At 45.7% G+C, this 15,968-nt stretch overlaps 1 protein-coding gene across 1 annotated transcript in view; it reads left to right on the top strand.

The window, feature by feature from the left end:
• Window positions 1–15,968, top strand: part of RINL (Ras and Rab interactor like) — a 46,478-nt gene that overhangs the window by 14,704 nt on the left and 15,806 nt on the right. Inside the window, 3 exon segments of the mRNA XM_030219998.1 lie at window positions 1,969–2,060; window positions 10,504–10,890; window positions 11,261–11,947. Of these exon segments, the coding sequence (XP_030075858.1) occupies window positions 1,969–2,060; window positions 10,504–10,890; window positions 11,261–11,947 (1,166 nt within the window).

Below are 15,968 nucleotides of genomic sequence, written 5' to 3' on the forward strand. Positions count from 1 at the left end.
TAGTATGGAGAACTTGTTGAGGTAGTTTGTGAGTTGTTTGGTAACCATCCCTTCGGTTATTTTAGTTATTAGTGGTATGGATGCTACTGGTCTGTAGTTTGTTATTTCGCTTGTGTTTTTCTTCGAGCCCAGCACCCTGTCTCCGACAGCGGCCAAAAGAACAAACGATTTGTCCCGCTCATCCCAGAAATAGTGGATTTTCCCCACGTCCATTCAATAACATTCTATGGCCTTTTCCTCCAGGAAGCCGTCCAACCCTTTTTAAAATTCTGCTAACTAACTCCAGTTAGTCCAAAGAATTTTACTAGGCTGATACAAAACCTTGGAATTAGTCACTCTGCAAACACAAATAGACTTAAGGTTGAATTAACACAAGTTTGAAAATTCTGAACAGTACCACCAAATGTGGTTTTTTTTTTAATAAACATTTATAATTCTGTCAACTTTTTAAAAAAACGACTCACTTTGTGCTTACAGCACTATTTTGGGTTTGTAAGTGAGATCAGAGAACGCTGTCTCTGTGGTTTAAACACCACATTAAGATATGTAAATATTAATATGGTGGGGAAGTTTGCAGGGAGAAGAGATAGTTCAAAGGACAAAGCATGCTTACATTTTGTGAAATGGGGACAAGGAACACTTTTCCACAATTCAAAATCTGCCTTGGGAAACAGAGCTAAAAACACACAAAAAATATATCTTTTGGAAGAAGATATTACATAAGTACATAAGTGTTGCCTTACTGGGTCAGACCAAAGGTCCATCAAACCCAGCATCCTGTTTCCAGCAGTGGCCAATCCAGATCACAAGTACCTGGAAAGATCCCCAAAAAAGTACAATACATTTTATGCTGCTTATCTCAGAAATAAGCAGTGGATTGTCCCAAGTCCATTTTAATAATGGCTTATGGACTTTTCTTTTAGGAAGCTAGCCAAACCTTTCTTGAGTGAAGGAGTGGCCTAGTGGTTAGTGCAGTGGACTTTGATCCTGGGGAACTGAGTTCAATTCCCACTGCAGCTCCTTGTGACTCTGGGCAAGTCACTTAACCCTCCATTGTCCCTGGTACAAAATAAGTACCTGAATGTATGTAAACTGCTTTGAATGTAGTTGCAAAAACCTCAGAAAGGCAGTATATCAAGTCCCATTTCCCTTTCTCCCTGTCCCTTATGACATCACAATATCAGAAGTGAGCCAAGTATCGGGCAATCAAGCCATTGTGACATCACTGATGAGGTTGGCTCTTATTGGTGGAATGAGTGGAGGAGTAGCCTAGTGGTCAGTGCAGTGGACTTTGATCCTGGGGAACTGAGTTTGATTCCCACTGCAGATCCTTGTGACTCTGGGCAAGTGACTTTTAACCCTCCATTGCCCCTGATACAAAATAAGTACCTGAATATATGTAAACTGCTTTGAATGTAGTTGCAAAAAAACTCAGAAAGGTGGTATATCAAGTCCCATTTCCCTTCCCTTAAATCCCACAAAGCTAACTGCTTTTGCCACATTCTCTGGCAAGGAATTCTAGAGAAATGAGCTGACTGATTCAGTTCATGACTGCACTTCTCTTGTACATGGACTTTAGTGTATTACCTCATTCTTCCCTTTTTTTTCTAATTGTTAATAATATTAATATGGTGGGGAAGTTTGCAGGGAGAAGAGATAGTTCAAAGGACAAAGCAGTGTGTACTGCCTTTAGAGAGGTTGAGTGGGGTGGGAAAGACATAGAAACAGCAGAAAGGGGCTGCTGGAGGGCACAGCAGATGAAGATGAGAAAAAGCTCGGGGAGGATAAAGGGCTGTGTGGGGTGTGGGTAGAAGGCAGCAGTGTAGGGAGAGAGGAGCCCCATTGAAAAGTGGGGGAAGGCACTGGAAAGGAGGAGGTGTGTGTGAGTTATTAAACCACTCTTTTCCTGTGAAGTGAATCAGGAACTAGCGGTGGCACTATAAGAAGTAGATGTTTTCTCCTTTTCAGAGATGTGTTGCCTTCTCCCTTGCGGTTGCCGTCTGATTTTCTGAGTGCTACCAGCAGCTCTGAACTCCACGCCATTGCCAGACTCGGAATGAGTGAGTTTCTTACCTACTACCTTTATGCTTTATGATTAAAATATCAGATTTGTTAATGTTTTTTTTTTTTAATTTGTTTGCTAGGAAGATTATGAAAGGTTATGAGGAGACATTTATTTTATTTTTGTTACATTTGTACCCTGCGCTTTCCCACTCATGGCAGGCTCAATGCAGCTTCCATGGGGCAATGGAGGGTTAAGTGACTTGCCCAGAGTCACAAGGAGCTGCCTGTGCCTGAAGTGGGAATCGAACTCAGTTCCCCAGGACCAAAGTCCACCACCCTAACCACTAGGCCACTCCTCCACTAGCAACATTCCATGTAGAAGTCAACCCTTGCAGATCACCAATGTGGCCGCACAGGCTTCTGTGACTCTGACGTCCTGCACGTATGTGCAGGACGTCAGACTCATAGAAACAGAAGCCTGCGCAGCCTTCTACATGGAATGTTGCTAGTGGAATAGCAACATTCCATGTAGAATCTCCAATAGTATCTGTTTTATTTTTGTTACATTTGTACCCTGTGCTTTCCCACTCAAGGCAGGCTCAATGCGGCTTACATGGGGCAATGGAGGGTTAAGTGACTTGCCCAGAGTCACAAGGAGCTGCCTGTGCCTGAAGTGGGAATTGAACTCAGTTCCTCAGGACCAAAGTCCACCACCCTAACCACTAGGCCACTCCTCCACTGTTGCTACTATTTGAGATTCTACATGGAATGTTGCTATTCCACTAGCAACATTCCATGTAGAAGTCGGCCCTTGCAGATCACCAATGTGGCTGCGCAGGCTTCTGCTTCTGTGAGTCTGACGTCCTGCACATACGTGCAGGATGTCAGACTCACAGAAACAGAAGCCTGCGCAGCCTTCTACATGGAATGTTGCTAGTGGAATAGCAACATTCCATGTAGAATCCAATAGTAGCAACATTCCATGTAGAATCTCCAATAGTATCTATTTTATTTTTGTTACATTTGTACCCTGCGCTTTCCCACTCATGGAAGGCTCAATGCTGCTTACATGGGGCAATGGAGGGTTAAGTGACTTGCCCAGAGTCACAAGGAGCTGCCTGTGCCTGAAGTGGGAATTGAACTCAGTTCCTCAGCTCCCCAGGCCCAAAGTCCACCACCCTAACCACTAGGCCACTCCTCCACTTTTCTTTCTTTCTTTCTTTACTGGGCGAATCCTTTTTGCTATGGAACCTCTTGCTTCACAAGAGCAAATTCTGAAACCCTAGAGCAACGGTTCTCAAAATGGGGTGTGGTCATCCTAGGGAGTCAGGATATGTGTCCTAGGGGACACCATGATGTTTTGGATTGATATATTTTTAATTGCAATAGATTGTACCGCAGTTCTAAAAAGCTAATTGCACCTTTGCGAGGGAAGGGTGTGCTAGAAATATTACAGAACAGGAAAGCAGAGCGTGAGCTAATAAGTGTGATGCATGTGGGAAAAAAGAACCCGAATTATAGCTACGTCATGCAAGGTTCCACGTTAGGAGTTACGGACCAAGAAAGGGATCTGGGTGTCGTCGACGATAACACACTGAAACCTTCTGCTCAGTGTGCTGCTGCGGCTAAGAAAGCGAATAGAATGTTGGGTATTATCAGGAAAGGTATGGAAAACAGGTGTGAGGATGTTATAATGCCGTTATATCGCTCCATGGTGCGACCGCACCTTGAGTATTGTGTTCAATTCTGGTCGCCGCATCTCAAGAAAGATATAGTAGAATTGGAAAAGGTGCAGCGAAGGGCGACTAAAATGATAGCGGGGATGGGACGACTTCCCTATGAAGAAAGACTAAGGAGGCTAGGGCTATACAGCTTGGAGAAGAGACGGCTGAGGGGAGACATGATAGAGGTATATAAAATAATGAGTGGAGTGGAACAGGTGGATGTGAAGCGTCTGTTCACGCTTTCCAAAAATACTAGGACTAGGGGGCATGCGATGAAACTACAGTGTAGTAAATTTAAAACAAATCGGAGAAAATTTTTCTTCACCCAACGTGTAATTAAACTCTGGAATTCGTTGCCGGAGAAAGTGGTGAAGGCGGTTAGCTTAGCAGAGTTTAAAAAGGGGTTGGACGGTTTCCTAAAGGACAAGTCCATAAACCGCTACTAAACGGACTTGGAAAACTCCAAAATTCCAGGAATAACATGTATAGAATGTTTGTACGTTTGGGAAGCTTGCCAGGTGCCCTTGGCCTGTATTGGCCGCTGTCGTGGACAGGATGCTGGGCTCGATGGACCCTTGGTTTTTTCCCAGTATGGCATTACTTATGTACTTATGATAAACACAAAGGAATCCTGTTTAGAAGGAATGGTTCCGCAGAATCTTAGCGGAGATTGGATGGCGATGCTGGTATTTGAGAAACAAAATGGGAGCTGGGCAGACTTCTACGGTCCATGCCCTGATAGTGACTAAATAGATAGGGATGGGCTGGAGTGGACATTTTAAGGGGCTTCGACATTAGCTTCAGAACTTAGTACAAGAACAGTGCTAGGCAGACGTCTACGGTCTGTGCCCCGAGAAAGGCAAGGACAAATCAAACTCGGGTATGCATATAAAATATCTTGTTGGGCAGACTGGATGGGCCATACAGGTCTTTATCTGCCGTCATTTACTATGTTACTACTATGTAAGTTTGAGAAACACTGTCTTAGAAAAATATATGACTCCCTGTCCCTCACAGAGAGGCATTTTAGACCTGCAGGGATAGAAATATGAGGGCTGTTTTACTAAGCTGCAATAAGCATTAACGCACGCTTACAGCTGGTTAAAAATCACTACTGCAGGCCATGCTGAGGCATCCTGCATTAGTTTTGCCATCTGCATATGCTTCCCGTGTGTTAAAAAATACTTTATACTTTTTAGTGCTAGGGACGTGTTTGGGGACAAAGATTAGGCATGCCCACTGCTAATCAGTGAGCACAGCTGCATCACGGCGCACTAACTAATTAGTGTGTGGGAATAGGTAAGGGCTCCTGCGTTAATGGCCACACACTCTTTAGCGCATGGCCATTAATGGAGGGAATAGGAAATGTGGCCATTTTACAGCTGCACTAAATGTGACCTCAGTGCGTGGGAAACCCACGCGCTAATGATAGCGCAGACCACTTTTTAGGACAGCTTAGTAAAAGGGCCCCATGGCTTATCTGCTTCCTCATCATAGTTATGGGGTTCCTTTTTATTAGGTATTAATTTTAGTATTATAAAGCTGTTTGACCTGCCTGGCAGAAAGGTAGTCTGGTAAATGTTGAAAAAAGATAAAGATACAGGGCCTGATATTCAGAAAATGCTAAGCTCCTATATTTATGGCCCTAGCTTAGGCTCATAAACTTGTGCCCTATTTTCAGCCAGATTTAGGAGCACAACTTTCTTCTTAATTTAGGAGCTTAAAAGCTATGTACATAAATTTAAGCCTTGTTGTTCGTTTGTCTAGATTTATGAGGCTAGTGCTGAAAATTAGTGCTAAGCTTCTAACTTCTTTTCCCCACCCTAAATCTACCCCTGTTGCCAGTCACTTTTTATGTTCCTAAATTTAAGAGTTCAGTGACATTTTGAGTAAAGATTTGTACACTCAGCCCTGGTAAATGTTCCACGAGGCCAATTTATGAGCATAACTCTCAAACTTAGGAGCATAAGGGGGAAACCATAAAGTAGCGTTATGGCCTTAATGCGCCTTAACCCGCATTAAGGGAATTAGTGCATGCCAGATTCTCTATAAGGTGCCTAAAAAATCTGTGCGGCAAACATCTGCACCTAAGTGAATTCTATAAGCAGCGGCTACATTTAGGCGCGGCATATAGAATACGCTTAATTTATATCCCAGCGCCTAAAACTATGTGCCTCCATTTACACCAACGAAAATGTGGTGTAAATCCCCGAGTGTAGATTTACACACACTGGGCCGTATTCTACAACTACGCGCATAAATTTTGGAATGCTCACGGAACGCCTATTTCCCCACCCATAGCCAAGCCCCTTTTGATCTGCACGCTTTAGAACTTAGGCACAGTTTATTACAGAATATGGTTAGTGAGTTGTGTGCGTAAATTCTAATTATTGCCAATTAGTGCTAATTATTGCTTGTTAAGTTCTGTTATCAATGCTGATTAGCTGGTTGAGTCAATTAAGTTATGTGTGTTGTTATAGAATATGCCTAGATTTTGGCGTGGATCTCTAGGTGCGCTATATAGAATCCAGGGGTAAGTGTGTGCTAATTCCTTTAACACGCATTAAGGCCATAATGCTGCTTGATGAATTTCCCCTATATATGCCTTGAATATCAGGCCCAAAATTCTTCCAGATGACTGAGATTATTATTATTATTTGTGACATTTATATCCCACATTATCCTAAACAAGTTTGAGTTCAATGTGGCTTACAATAAACAGTAATAACCAATTCAGGTAATAATTAATTGTTTGAGATATGGTTGTTCTTTGTGAGAGTTTGTTTGATGGACAATTTTCAGTCCTTGGTGGGAATTCTATAAATTGGTGCCATGTTTAGGTGCCACAAGGGGGAGTGCTTAGCTATAATTTTGTAACGGCACCTAGGCATGCCTAAGCCATTATAGAGCACCAATGCAAAGCCTGATCAGCATGCCAAATGTTAGGCATGACCACTTATGACCAGGGGCGTAGCCAGACCGGCGGGAGGGGGGTCCAGAGCCCAAGGTGAGGGGCACGTTTTAGCCCCCCCGGCGCTGCCCCCCCACCGCCATTGCTACCCCCCCCCCCCCCGCCATTGCAAACCCTCCCCACCAACTTTGACCCCCCCCCCCCGCCATTGCCGACCCCCCCGCCTATGACCCGATGACCCCCCTCCTGCCGCCGCCTACCTTTGCTGGCGGGGGATCCCAACCCCCGCCAGCCGAGCCGAGGTCCTCTTCTTCCCAATCCTGTGCAAGGCTTCGTTCTAGTCTGACATCCTGCACGTTGTACTTGCAGGATGTCAGACTCACAGAAACAGAAAAAACCTTGCGCCGGAAGAAGAGGACCTCGCTGGCTGGTCTGCAAGGCTTCGTTCTGTTTCTGTGAGTCTAATGTCCTGCATGTACAACGTGAGACTAGATCGAAGCCTTGCATGGGATTGGGAAGAAGAGGACCTCGGCTCAGCTGGCGGGGGTTGGGGTCCCCCGCCAACAAAGGTAGGCGGCGGTGGGAGGGAGGGTTGTCGGGTCATAGGCAGGGGGTCCAGGGGCAAATCTACGGGGGCCCAGGCCCCCATGGCCCCATACTGGCTATGCCCCTGCTTATGACATGTCAATGGCTGGCGTAAATTGACATACCTAAGGGCGCCATCAATGCATGGAACTGACAGTATTCTATAAGTTGTGTGCGTTGTTTAGTGACATGCCCATGACACACCCACGGTATGCCCATGTGTACGTCCCATGACATTTGCACACTAAGGGCCAGATTCTGTAAATGGCAACTAAAAAACAGGAGCAAAACGTTTAATGGAAGAGCAAAAAATTCACAATAAACAACCTACCAAAATTACTTTTGCCCTTAAGATTAAGAGAAAGGACAATCATTGATTTATGATAGTCTTTACACAAATGAGCCTCAATTACCCGGGGAAGGTCCTAGACCTTTACCAACAGCAACCCCATAAGGGCTACGTCTCATCTGCCCTTGTGATGAACTGCAAAAACAATTGTGGGAAACTTAACATCTGTCAACTTCCCCGTTGTCCAAAGCTTTGTTGTTATGGAAGTTCCTCCTTCTGAAGCAGGTTAACGAAACAAAGGGGCCCTTGTCATGGTTCTGGATTTGAATAGTTGGCAGCCTTTTGATTTTTAGGGATGTGCGTCTGACACAGCAACGTATAAGAACGACGACAATATAAGTATGAGGTTTTTATACTCCAAAGGAACAGCGGAGTGCTCAGACCTTGATACCTTGGCACAGGGGAGGACTGGGGGGTGGGTATGAGGGGCTTTTATTCTAAGTGGTTAGGGTGGTGGACTTTGGTCCTGGGGAACTGAGTTCGATTCCCACTTCAGGCACAGGCAGCTCCTTGTGACTCTGGGCAAGTCACTTAACCCTCCATTGCCCCATGTAAGCCGCATTGAGCCTGCCATGAGTGGGAAAGTGCAGGGTACAAATGTAACAAAAATAAAATAGATACTATTGGAGATTCTACATGGAATGTTGCTACTATTGGAGATTCTACATGGAATGTTGCTATTCCACTAGCAACATTCCATGTAGAAGGCTGTGCAGGACTGTCAGACTCACAGAAGCAGAAGCCTGCGCGGCCACATTGGTGATCTGCAAGGGCCGACTTCTACATGGAATGTTGCTAGTGGAGGAGTAGCCTAGTGGTTAGTACAGTGGATTTTGATCCTGGGGAACTGAATTTGATTCCCACTGCAGCTCCTTGTGACTCTGGGCAAGTCACTTAACCCTCCATTGCCCCATGTAAGCTGCATTGAGCCTGCCATGAGTGGGAAAGCGCGGGGTACAAATGTAACAAAAATAAAGTAAATATCTTGTGCTGATTATTACATGATGAGTATAAGTTCTTGTTGTAAGTTTCACGGAACTTGTAATGTTTAAGCCTCAATAAAAATTTAATGTTAAAAAAAAAGTATGAGATTTTTGGGCATGCCTGCTTCTGTCCTATGGAACTGTTTTGTTATACAGATAGAAGAATAAGTAGAGAAGGACACCATAGTTATTTTCTGTTTTGTGAGTTGTGAGAGACTACTTTTTTCTATAGTGGTTTTTTCTCCTCACGGAGGAGTTGTTTCCCACAATTGTTTTTGCAGTTCATCACAAGAGCCGATGAGACTTAGCCCTTATGGGGTTGCTATTGGTAAAGGTCTAAGACCTTTGTCGGGCAATTGAGGCTCGTATGTATAAGATTATCATAAATCAATTAGTGTCCTTTCTCTTAATCTTAAGGACAAAAATAATTTTAGTAGGTTGTATAAAAAAATAGGCGCGTCCAAACGTAGCGCTTAGCTCTATTCTATAAGCCGTGCCTAAAAATTAGGCGCAGTTTATAGAATAGCACGTAAGGCCGGGGAACGCACCTACATTTAGGCACGGCCGTTTACAAAACCTGGTGGAAATACCCACACCTAAATTATGCGCAGTTCCCCCTGAATTCTAGAACCACTTGCGTAAATTTGAGGAGCGCCTCCGACATGCCCACATTCCGCCCATGGCTACACCCCTTTTTCAGCTACGCATGTTAGAATTTAAGTGCACCTCTTTTTAGAATATGCCTAAAAGGTTGTGAGTGTAAATTCCAATTATTCCCAATGAGTGCTGATAATTGTTTGTTATTGGCCAATCATCAGTGCTGATTGGCTCGTTACTCAATTAAGTTGCCCGTGTAAATTGGGCATGTGTCCAATTTAACACAAACAGCTCGCCATGCCTTATATAGAATCCGGGGGAAGGGGGTAATTCTATATAGTGCGTCAAAAGTTTGATGCAAAAGACAACGGGAGTTAACGGATGTTAGGCGCTAAAACAGGGCTGAAACAGCAGTTAGGCATCACAGTGTACCTGAGGCGCTATAACTTGGCGTTTAAATAGGGCCGGTTTTAGAAATGGTGGGGCCCAGGGTAGAAATTAAGGAGGGGGCCCTTCATCCCTGAACCGTCTTCCCCTAATCTCCCCATCTGCATTGCTACTATGTGGTTGGAACATCTCTCCCCCTTCTCCTCACCACAGTGCATCTCCCTCCCTTCCCCTCACCTTGCAATTTTCTTTGAAATTTGTATTTCTCTTCTCAGAGGGGCCCCGGTTTAGAAGCCATCCTTATAAACTAGCCTACGGGTGCCCCGAAGCTTTGCGTCTCTGCTACGATCCGCCCAGGAGGAAACAGGAAATTGCATCAGAGGGGAGCAGATCGTGGCAGAGAAGGAAAGGTTTGGGTCAGCCGCAGGCGGCTTGTGAGAATGGCTGCCGCACCAGGGCCCCTCTGAGAAGGGAAATAGATTTTTAAAGAAGATCGGGAAGGGAGGAAGAGACAGACTGTGGTGTGGAGAAGGGGAAGAGATGCCTGGACCGCGGGGCCCCCTGGAGCGGGGCCCAGGGCAGCTGCCCTGTTTGCACCCCCCCTAGCGCCGGCCTTGTGTCTAAGTGTTGTAGTGTATAACTGCAAACGGAGCGTTAACGTGAGAGAAGAATGGGCATGGAATGGGCATAACGACTATTTCAGCATGCACTTTATACAGTAGTTACATTTATATGCTCGACTGCTGATTATAGGTACCAGCATTTACACCAGCCAAAAACACAGCGTAAGTGGTCGCACCTAAACGTTTGGCAGGTAACTGTGGACTACTGCTAGTATTTCTCTTACAGATTAGACTCCTAATTGTAAGTGTTAGCTTCTAGAATTGCCTTTCACGCCTTCCGTTGGATACCAAGGGTTCCCTCTAACCTATTTTTGTTCCTTCTCTGTGGGTGCTTTAATAGAGTTTTGGACAACCCCTTCCAGTCCAATCTCAGACGTCCCAGCTGGAGAAGAAATGAAGGCTGATCCAAATTCCGCAGAGGCAACAAGGCAGCAGCTATGTTCTATCCAGGTGACGTCTGCAAACGGGGCACTGTGCCTGATAAACCCATTGTTCCTGCATGAGCACGGTGATGGGTGGCTTACCAGGACACCCCTGAGCCTGCCAAGCAGCTCAAACAGAAACAGGACAACTGTTAGGCTGAAAAAGAGACAGAACTTTAAGAACAATGGCATGCAGCGGGTGAAACGGCAAATTTCTGTTGATTCGGAGATCTTGGAACGGAACACTGTAGAAGCAGAAGAGTCATCACAGCCTTTTGAGGACGGGGAAGACGGTCCAGTTGGAGGTAATATGGCCAGGAAAAGTGTTTGGTGGGAAGGGTGCGGGAAAAATTGAATAAGGAGACAATCATAAATGTGTATAATGGTGGTTTCAGTGGTAAACATAGTCAGGGGCCCGGTATATTTTGGGAAGCAGTCTATTTCTCTTCCCACAGGTGGAATTAATTTGGAAATGCTAGAGGAGGAAGGGTTTTGCACTTCCGACTCTACAGGAATGAGAGAGACTGAAGGGAGAGCAGTCCCTGTCATTCCTCTCCTGGGGATTGGTGCTTCTGAGCAGGCAGAGAAGGTCTTTCTTTCTTTTTAGAAGTGATTATTTTGTAGGAACTCTAAGCTGATTAAAATTAAACATGAATGTTTGTGCCTTCTGCTCAGATATCAATGGAGACAAGAAACAGGATATGAGACATGAGGCACTGGAGTGCCATCATGAATGCGACCTGAATGAAGAGGTGGACCCAGAGCTACTGGAGCTCAAAGATGTGATGCAAGAGCCCTTGAATTATAAAGGGAACCCCAAGCAAGCCCAAGAAGATAGGAAGGAGCCTCAGACCCCTCACAGAGCATCGTGGATTGAAGCAGACAATCTGATCAGTTGTACACTAAAGAAATCCAGATCAGAGTCTTCCCTCAGCTCCTGTGACAGCTTCCTCCTGCCTCCTATTCCTGAACTAGACTCCTTGTCTGTCAGTAGTGTGGAAGATGAAGGAGATGTCCACACTGTGTCGTCGGCGCCCCAGAAAAAGCGCCTTTCCGCCACCCTGACAGAGAAAGTGCGACACCGCCTCTCCGTTGTGGGCAGTGCCTTTAGTGGCCTAATGTCTCTAGAGAAACGGATAGGTAATCAGATCCAAGATCTGTCCCAAGAGTCAACTTCATATTTCGGGGGCCTTGTTCAGAGTTTTGTTGGCCACATGCTGAAGGGATCCAGTCAACATTTAACCAGCACTGAAATGCTGCAGGAGGTTCGTCAGTTGATCACCAACTTGAAAAACTACTTGGAAGAGAGCTCCGAGATTCAGGCAATTATAGAATATACAGACCAAGAAGACTTCAATTTAGGTACAGTCGCTTTTTTTCAACCTATCCAGCCAAATTCTGCACCTCCACTCTATGCTCTAGAAACAGTTTCCCATGGATAGATATTTATGGTTATAATTAGTGCTCATGAAAGTTAATAACAGTGGCGTAGCCATGGGTGGGCCCGGGTCCATGCACTTTGGACTCAGGCCCACCCAGTAGCAGCACACCTATGTCATGGCTGGCAGGGATCCCCAAGCTCTGCCAGCTGAAAACTCCCAACTCTTCCTCCCACATACCTTTAAAAAGACGATCTTCACCAGCAACAAGCAGCGACTAATACACACTGTTCGCACTGGCCCCCAGCCTTCCCTGTGACGTACTCCCATCTACGCGGAAACAGGAAGTTGCATCAGAGTGAAGGCTGTGAGGCCAGCACGAGCAGTGTGTATTAGTTGCTGCTCACTGCTAGCAAAGATCTGCTATTTAAAAGCTACGCCGGGGGAGGGAGGTTGAGAGACTATATGCCATGCAGGAGGGGGTGAGAGAGAGAGAGAGAGAGAGAGATTGCATCATCTGTGGGGTGGAGGTGGCACATAGTTCTTCTGCCTGTCCATCCACCTTGGGCCCAGGCCCACCCAAAATTGGATGTATAATAATTAAATGTACTGGACTAGCATCCCCTTTCACCTCCCCCTAGCACTGCCAGTGGACCAAACTCCTAACCTGCAGCACCCCTTGCTATTCCATTACTGAGAACATAAGAATAGCCATATTGGGTCAGACCAATGGGCCATCTAGCTCAGTATCCTGCTTCCAACAGTGGCCAATCAAGGTCACAAGTACCTGGCAGAAACCCAAGTAGTAGCAGCATTCCATGTAGAACCACAAAGAATAGCAAGATTCTAGAATCCTAAAGAGTAACAAGATTCCGTGCAGAATTTGAAAGAGTAGCAACATTCCATTTTCTCCAATCCCAGGACAAGTAATAGTCTTCTGCATTATGAACCTAAGAATAGCCATAGTGGGTCAGACCAATGGCCCATCTAGCTCAGTAACCTGCTTCCAACAGTGGCCAATTCAGGTCACAAGTACCTGGCAGAAACTCAATTAGTGGCAACCTCCCTCCCTACCCCCACACTCATACTTAATTTTGCCAAGGAACCTATCTCCTTACCTGCAGCAAGCAGGGACTGTCTCTCTTTGTTAAATTGTACAGCGCTGCGTAACTAGTAGCGCTCTAGAAATGTTAAGTAGTAGTAGTAGTAATACTGCAGATTTCTGTTTCTGTCAATCTGACTCTCTTTTTTGTCCTTATCAGAAATCAGTGATGAGGTGTACACAAATCTCAGTATTGCACCTTTTTAAAATCTTTATTTGAATTTGTAAACACACTTTTTTTCTAAGATCCAATCAAGTTGCGATATCTTCCTACTACATTAAGAATGAGCTGCAGCAGGACAAGTTGCCTCCAGGGAACACGCATGAAAAGCAAGGGTGGCCTAGTGGTAATGCTGTTCACCTCTATGCAGAAAGGTCTAGGTTTGGTTTCTGCCTCAGGTATTTTGCTCCCCAGTCTTCCAGGGCTGGTTATGCTACAGAAGTTGTGCCCATGAACCCTGGGGGGAGGGGAGTTAGAGTCATTGCACAATAGCAACATCTACTGGCGAAATTTAGAACATGTTGTGGATGAAGAGTGATGGCTGAAGGACGTTGAAAGAGTGTATAAGTGGTAGAAAAACACTGTGTGAGGGAGGTGTGATAGCGTTAGTGAGACTTATGTGCTGATGTGTGTGTGTGTGGGGGGGGGGGGGGTAGGGAGTCATGTGTAAGAGTCTGCAGAGCAAGGTTGACAATGGGGTTCTGCTAATCCATGTGAGTTGGGGATTTGGGAGGTATGTTTGTTTATTTATTTATTTATTATCTCATTTATACCCCACATTTTCCCAACTGTATCAAGCTCAATGTGGCTTACATCGCACCGCAGAGGCGAACGCCAATGCAGTAAATTAATCTAATACAATAATAAATCTACAATTGAATTAATAGGGAGGAAGGGGAAGGAATGAAAAGAACAGGGGAACCAGGGGAGAAGGAGGGAGGGATGGTATGTACAAAGTTGTCAGTAGATTGAAGTGTATCAGGCAGTGGAGACATATGTTTGGGATCTGAGCAAAGAAAGGATAAAGTATGAAGTCCAGAGATGGAATTCTCTGCTCCCACCATAGGAGATAAAGATAGAGGGAGTGGGAGAGCTGGGTCAGTGGGAACATATTGGTGCTTGATTTGCCAATGCTGGTATAGAAATAAATGAGAAATTATTTATGGCACTAGCAAAGGCCCACAGAATACTTGCAGTGGCCCAGCATCCCCCCCTCCAATACACACCTCAACCTGACCCAAGCACTATCGTTTGTCTCTCATCTCTCCCCTTTACTCTTCAAGGAACTCTCATTCCATTCTTTTCTCTCCCTACTAGGCACTCTGTCTTGCTTCCTTCCCTCCCTCTCAAGATACTCTCTCTTCCCTTCCTTTTTCTAGCTCTATTTTTCTTACCTCCCCCTTCCTAATCTTCCCTCCCCCCAGCACACACACATTCACTCATTCACTGTCTTCCTCCTCTTCCTTTCTGCTTCCCCTCCACCCCCTGGCTTTCTCTCACCTTCCCTGTCCCCCAGGCACTCTCTTTTTCTCCCCTTCTGTATCCCAAGACACCCTGGGCTAGATGCACTAAACCTTAAGGACCCTCTAACAACCCTTTAAGGAAGGAAATTCCTAACCATTGCATGCATTAAAGGCCTTTTTCCTACGAAGCAAGCAGCTAACGAAAACAGAATGCAAAGGAGAAACTACCATTGAAATGTGGACAATTCGGAATGCACTAACCATACCAATGATTGCAACGAATCATTTACCGTCAGAAATTTTACGTGTGCTCTGACCTGCCATTAAGGCCCCCTGCACCATAAAAATCCAAGCCAGCATGTTTAAAAAGAAAAGTGAGATACAAACAGGTGGCTCTCCGCTTTCCCCTGCATCATTACAAAACAAAACATACTGCTTCTCCCTGCAGCTTAAAAATCCTGTCTCTCCCCTTCTACTACTACTACTACTACTTCTACTTAGCATTTCTATAGCTCCAACAGCTTTGAAAATTAACACCCTAAAGCCAATTTTCCCAGTACTGTAAACAAACTGCAAAGAGGTCTTTTGTTACAAAAGGGGATTTACCAGTGTCGGTTGTTCTTTTTAGAGTTATCTTCAACTGCACTCTTCTGCTAGATCAGACAGCTAAAAGGCTTGCAGGTCGGGATCCCCCCCTCGCACGCCCCAGTCTGACGTAAGCAACCTACGTAGGTTTAATACGTTTGTGGCTGCTCTGTGCATGCTTAAGGAGCAAATTAAGAACGGGGATAACGTACGCTTGATACATTGTACTTTTCAATACCGCACCGAACATTTCTGAGCTGTTTTTTTTTGTGCATTCTTCGTTGTTTCAAATTCATTAAGCACTTTTACGATTTAGATTTTTTAACGTTTGGTTGATGCATCTAGCCCCCTCTGTTTCTCCCCTTCCACCTCTCCCCTCCATTCTCCTCCACTCCCACAACACTCCTGCCCTGCTGATCTGAGTTTCCTATGGTCCAGAAGCTCTGTGCTTTGTCACTTCCCACAACCCCTGCTCCTGTGTGGAGCTCTTCAGCTGCATTCACCATGTGTGTACCCTACATCAGCTGCTGGGTATAATACAGGGGCGTAGCCAGACTTTGGTGGGAGGGGGGTCCAGCACCCGAGGTGAGGGGGCACATTTTAGCCCCCCCTCCCAGCGCCGCCGACCCCCCCTGCCATTGCCGACCCCCCCCCCCCCCCATTGCCGACCTCCCGCCCTCTTGACCCCCCACCACCACCCCGCGAACCCTCCCCCGCCATCGCCTACTTTCGGTTTTGCTGGCGGGGGACCCCAATCCCCGCCAGCCGACGTCCTCTTCGTCCTGCAGACAGTGAAAAAAGTCTTCGTTCTTCTGTTGCATGCTGACGTCCTGCATGTACAGCTTGGAGGTAG

The sequence above is a fragment of the Microcaecilia unicolor genome, chromosome 11, assembly GCF_901765095.1.
Source record: "Microcaecilia unicolor chromosome 11, aMicUni1.1, whole genome shotgun sequence".
NCBI classification, from domain to species: domain Eukaryota; kingdom Metazoa; phylum Chordata; class Amphibia; order Gymnophiona; family Siphonopidae; genus Microcaecilia; species Microcaecilia unicolor.